Source organism: Enoplosus armatus, chromosome 10 (genome assembly GCF_043641665.1).
Source record: "Enoplosus armatus isolate fEnoArm2 chromosome 10, fEnoArm2.hap1, whole genome shotgun sequence".
NCBI lineage: Eukaryota > Metazoa > Chordata > Actinopteri > Centrarchiformes > Enoplosidae > Enoplosus > Enoplosus armatus.
Genome location: NC_092189.1, coordinates 21,841,164 through 21,846,800, shown reverse-complemented (window position 1 = coordinate 21,846,800; position 5,637 = coordinate 21,841,164). Strand labels below are relative to the sequence as shown.

General features: G+C 38.5%; 1 protein-coding gene across 1 annotated transcript; it reads left to right on the top strand.

Annotated features, from left to right (window-relative positions):
• Window positions 1-1,800: 1,800 nt before the first annotated feature.
• Window positions 1,801-4,842, top strand: LOC139291626 (C-type lectin domain family 4 member M-like). The gene is made up of 6 exons (XM_070913724.1): window positions 1,801-1,873; window positions 2,492-2,593; window positions 2,796-3,470; window positions 3,585-3,727; window positions 3,886-3,995; window positions 4,707-4,842. The coding sequence occupies exons 1-6, from the start codon at window positions 1,801-1,803 to the stop codon at window positions 4,840-4,842; spliced, it is 1,239 nt and encodes a 412-aa protein (XP_070769825.1).
• The last annotated feature ends 795 nt before the right edge of the window (window positions 4,843-5,637 follow it).

The window sequence follows — 5,637 nt, the reverse complement described above, 5'->3', positions numbered from 1 at the left end:
TTATAGCCTGACAATTGTAAAACGTAAATCATCAGATAAGAATTAAAAAGAAAGGCCGGTTGCATGTTTCAAAGAGGGATGTGTATTAATGATTGAAAGTGAAACAATTACAAACTTTTTCTATCAACAGAGGTCAAAACGTCTTGTCAAAATGTTATTCATCGTAGAACAAGACTAAAAGCATAAAGTGTGATTAATTAGTTTGATATTTATTATTCTGCTGTTCTTTGGACCTTCAAAATATAGTTTGTTCTGGTGAAGGTGAAGGAGAAAAAGCCACTGGGTGATTCAAATTTCTTTTCTCCCTGGAAACTTGAACATGCTACGCAAATGTTAAGGTAATCTGCCCATTAGATTTCGATATTTCTTCTTTAATAGTAAAAATGTTGTTCTGATTGTGGCAGTAAAGGAAAAGTCAAGGGTCACAAAAACAAAAACACATATTACAATACATCCTCTAATGTTTTGTTGCAGTCTGATCATTAGTTTCAATATCTATATATTCAATATGTATAGAATTGACATTTCTGGCATGCTATGTCGTTCTATGGTCTGTTAAAACTTTTACATGGATTGCCATGACATTTTGTACAGACATTCATGTTCCCCTCAGGATGAACTGACTTAGTCCAATCCAGTTTATAACCAAATACCTGCAAAACTAATGACATTCCCCTCAGCCTCAGCCGTGTGCAGTGCTAATTAGCAAATGTTAGCATGCTAATGCTAAACTAAGTTGTAAATATGGTAAACATCGGCCTGACATTGTGAGTCATTGAGCATGCTGAGTGCAGCCTCGAGGATGATGATGATGTGGACCAAATCTAAAGGCCATTTGGACAGAAGATGTCAAGACATTTGGCTCTGGACCAAAATATTTGGGTGAAAGACGGTCAGACTGAGCCACTTTGCCATCCTACTCATTCAATAATTCCCAGATAATTTTATCTTCAAAAAATTATCATGATTATAGTAAATGTGCTTGAAGTGGTGCTGTACTGTACATTACTGAGTTTGCATTTTTAAAATTTTCAATATGGCTTACCTTGTATCTCGGTCATGTGACACTGTCACTCATTTGACCTCAGTGGGAAGTTAATCTGTGGGAAAGGGGAACAGAAACCCGCGAAGATGAAAGTCTGGAGCCCGAGTGGTGAGAGGAAGGAAGAAAATGAAACCACTTCTCTGTGATAAACTTCGCTGGTGAATTCCAGTTTGTTTCCTTTTGGCCGAAAATTACCTGAAGTCTGACCTGAGAATGTGGACGTACAGTCCATTTGTGAAGACTATTTTAAACCAATCAGAGTTAAGTTTAAGTCAAACATTTGATGACATGGGCAAAAGGTGCATCCTGTTCTCTGCACAATAAATAATGCTGCGTTAACATACATTCATTTCATTATCAGTGAGTGCAGTCATACTGGCTTCTTTTCTCCCTCTCAGATCCAAGGTAAGTGCATATTCAGAGGCTACTCCACACTTACATTATTGAGTAGAGCTTGTATAGATTATTATACCTGTAAAATCAAATGATCTCATTCAAATTTAAACACTTAGATTACCTAAAACTAGCCTAACTTTGTGCACGCTCCAAAAGCAAACCACCAATGACATTATAGATTTTGCAAAGGATTTAAAGGCTCCTTCATGTTACCAGCAATTTGTATTAATTAAGCAGGATTTTAATGTAAATGTCTCACTAGACTCCATACCCATATGATAATGAATGATGAATGAAGAATGATGACAATTGATTGGAGCGTCTCCTTTAAACAGGAAAACAGTGAGAGTATTATCAGAATGGATTCAATGGAAATTGATGACGACATGTATATACATAGGAACCTCACAATGGAAGGCCTCATTTGCAAAGGTACAGTATCACCCTGAAAACACATGTACAGACAGAATATTGAGAATGTTAGGTACAACTAATAAAATGTGTAATCCACATGCTTTCAGAAACTAACCTGTTGATCAACTTCAATTTTAAAGAAATAACCTCAAACTTTTTCCTGAGTAAAGGTTGGAAAAAGTTCTGTAATTTCAGTTAAATGCTGCAAACGTGATGTTTATAACTGAATTTCTGAGGTACCAATTGTTTTGGTGTCCATCTACATAGATGGAGACCTTATTTGAATCCAGCCAATCAAATCTTTTACCGTCAGCGTTCAGGCAGAGAAGACGGTCACAGACTCTGAACAACAGCACACATCAGCTTTCCTGCTAAAGTCTCCTTCTTATCTAATTTACAAACATGGACATATCTCTTGTCCTGCACCTCAGCTTGTTGATGGAGCCACCAAACAAAAGTGCACCGCTAACGTCAGTTTGCAGGATGATACATTTAATAAAGACGTTATGTTTTTAGGATAACTAAATGTGATTTCAGATGGACTTTATGGAAATCTTACTACTGTAACTACTTGAACTGCAGTATTTACAAAAATTCAAGAAAGAATTACTATCTGTTTTCTTACTTTTGATTCAGTGGATTTTCAGAGACCAAAGCAGCCCTCGAGATGTGCGACTGTGTGTCTTGGATTACTGTGTGCTGTCCTGTTGGCTGGTAACATAGGTCAGCTTATCTACTGTAAGTGATTTGTTTGTTGTCACTAAAAATAAGAATAATTTATTTAGCAACTGCCACCTGGTCTTTAATGTTTGAGAAACCAGCTGATGTTGTAGATAATCATACAAAATACAGAGGACACAAAAACCATAATCTTTTCAAAATCCAATAATCTGAGCAAATATTTGAAATACATATTAATCAATTTCTTTGCATTTCACAGATGAAATAATCAGCCGTCCAGCGTCAGCAGACCCAACGCAGGCCAATTACAGCGCTCTGACACAAGCGCAGTCAAGTACTTTGACTGCAGAGAGAAAACAGTTAGAGGCCAGACTGAGTAATCTGACTAAAGACGAAGACCAGTTGCGTCAAAGTTACAGTTCTTTGACTACTGAAAGAGATGAGCTCAAGGCCAATTACAACAATCTGAAAAGCGAGAGGGACCGGTTCGAAGCAAGTTACAACACCGTAAAACAAGAGAGCAATCAGTTGCGTACAAGCTATAATGACATGCAGAGGAATCTTCAGGGGTTACAGACTAATCACAATAATCTGACAGCCAGTAAAGACCAGCTAAAGACCGATTACAATAACCTGCAAAGAGAAAAAGACGAGTTACACACTTTGTTTATCACGCTGACAGCAAACAGAGATCAGTTACAGAGGAATTACTCTTTGCTGAAAAGGGACAAGGACCAGCTGCAAAGAGACTACATTACAATGAGTATGAGTAAAAATTTCCTTCAGACCAGCTACAATTCATTGTGGAAAGACAAAGAACAACTGCAAACCACTTATACAGCTCTGCAGAGGGAAAAAGAGCAGTTACAGAAAGATTACAGCAGTCTGGCTACAAGTAGAGATCAGTTAGAGAAGAAGATCAACAAAGTAAGAGGTAAGATGTTTCTCATAAAACTTTAGTTCATTTAGTTTAGAGAGTTATGATCCGTGTTTTGGTATTATTCATCTTTTTGTGATTTTTTGTCCCTCTCATGTTTTCAAATTGTAGGCAGACCCTGTCCAACTGGCTGGAAAAGGTTCGACATCAGCTGTTACTTCGTTTCAAATATGAAGAAAAACTGGACGTTAGGCAGACAAGACTGCATCGCCAAGGGAGCAGATCTGGTCACCATAGACAGCAGGGATGAACAGGTGAGGAGGACGGACAGAATAAACTGGCAGAGATCAAAAACATGTGTTGTCTTTGAGAATTAACAGGAAGTCTGAAGCAGGGGACACGACAGTAGAAAACAATTATTGAATATTTACATCTTAATCACTCCTGTCTTCTCTCTGTGCTACACTAACAGGCGTTTCTCAATGGGCTACTGGAATCAGGACAAAATGCCTGGATTGGTCTGAGCGACAGTCTCAAAGAGGGGACTTGGATGTGGGTGGATGGGACCCCGGTCACTGCAGCGTAAGTTTTAACTGCCGGAGTTCGTGAGCTAAAATCTCAGATTCTCACATTTGACGGCATTACTGTATATCACTCTGTAATATTGCATTTCTTTCACTATTTATATCCTTTTATTGTATTTTATAGCACAATTCACACAGGACTGATATTACCTACCGCTGTTAAGCAATTAATATCAACAAGGATCAGTGGTGATTTAACCTGAACAATCTTATGTCGACTGATCTTTGATCTGTTTTGGTTTCTATCCTTCATGAAACAATGCAGTGCTAGAAAACGTGGAGGAAGGTTTTGAATGCATTTTCTCCACAAAGTCCAATGGGGTTGTACAAAGTACAGCACATTCAGCTGAAAGATCTGGTTCGCTGAATCAGGAGGTGATGTACCGTCAAACTGAGACCTTACACAACTGCATCCGCAGAGACATTGATTTCAGCAAAAGTCAATATCTTTTGTGAATGCGTTTCTAAACACGCAGGGGTGGTGATGGAGGCGGTTTAAAAATTACATGATTACGTGAGCACTCTACATAGTACTATTTTTATGCAAATGAGACTCAAATCAAAATAAAAAAATGTGTTAGAATCCCTTCAGTCACAGTTTGGGGCAGAAACAACAGGTCAGAGCAGATGAGAAACAGAACACCGGGTGCTGTAAAAAGCATCCCAGAGAGGAGTAAATTGTTTCTGACTCTGTTATGTCGTACATCAGGTTCTGGCAGCCCGGGCAGCCCAACAGCTTCCAAGGGAACCAGGACTGTGGAGAAATGGTGCCCAAATCACCGGGAGTGGGAGAATGGAATGATGATGGCTGTTTTGCTGAACAGATCTGGATCTGCGAGAAATAAGATCAAAATGATTTACACATGGTAATGGTGGTGTGTGGACTGTGGTTCTCGTGTATTTTCAATGTTTAAGGTGATTATATATTTGTTTACTGTCAACAAACCCCACGGCAAGATCTAAACCAATGAATAGATTCTACTAACCATCGTATTCCTCATTAACGTCCAAAAACGAATAAAACACATAAACGAGCCACAGCGCTGCACTGGGTGACTTGTTCCTTCATTGTCATGAACACACACGCTGCAGTTTATTAAGTCCTGCTGTCGGAAATACTCACTACAGCACCAAATGTGTATTAATCCACAGCTGAAAATAGTCCCCAACAAATACACAGTGTTTTAGGAAATTGGGAATCATGGAGCTGAGTGCCAAAAGGAAGTCATAGTGTTGAGATATGGACAAACACATTGTTGGTTTTGGTCTTTTCATGGGATTTGTGGACAAAATATAGTAGCATGTCAGCCTTATTCTTTGATACTGTTTAAGGGTCAGTTCACCCCCAATACAGTGAAGATGAATGGAATTTGTGCTGTTAATATCATGATGGCAGCAACAACAACAACAACATCCTTCATCAGAAACAATGTCCCTGTTATTCTGCCTAATCCACAGAAAACAATGTCAGTTTTAATAGGATTATATTTCCGACAGAAAGTAGTTCCAAATGCTTTTTGAAAAGAAATTCAACAGCATTTATAATTTGTAATTCGGGTGACCCAACCCTTTAATAGACATGGCAGGAAGCACATGGGCTTTGAACCCGTTCTTCACTTCAGAATCATCACATTTTTACT

Bases quoted from the DNA above. Each gene is read 5' to 3' on its own strand.
- LOC139291626 (XM_070913724.1), top strand. From the start codon at position 1,801: ATGGATTCAATGGAAATTGATGACGACATGTATATACATAGGAACCTC. The intron at 2,594-2,795 runs GTAAGTGATTTG...TGCATTTCACAG, and splicing joins CATAGGTCAGCTTATCTACT to ATGAAATAATCAGCCGTCCA. The intron at 3,471-3,584 runs GTAAGATGTTTC...TTCAAATTGTAG, and splicing joins GAAGATCAACAAAGTAAGAG to GCAGACCCTGTCCAACTGGC.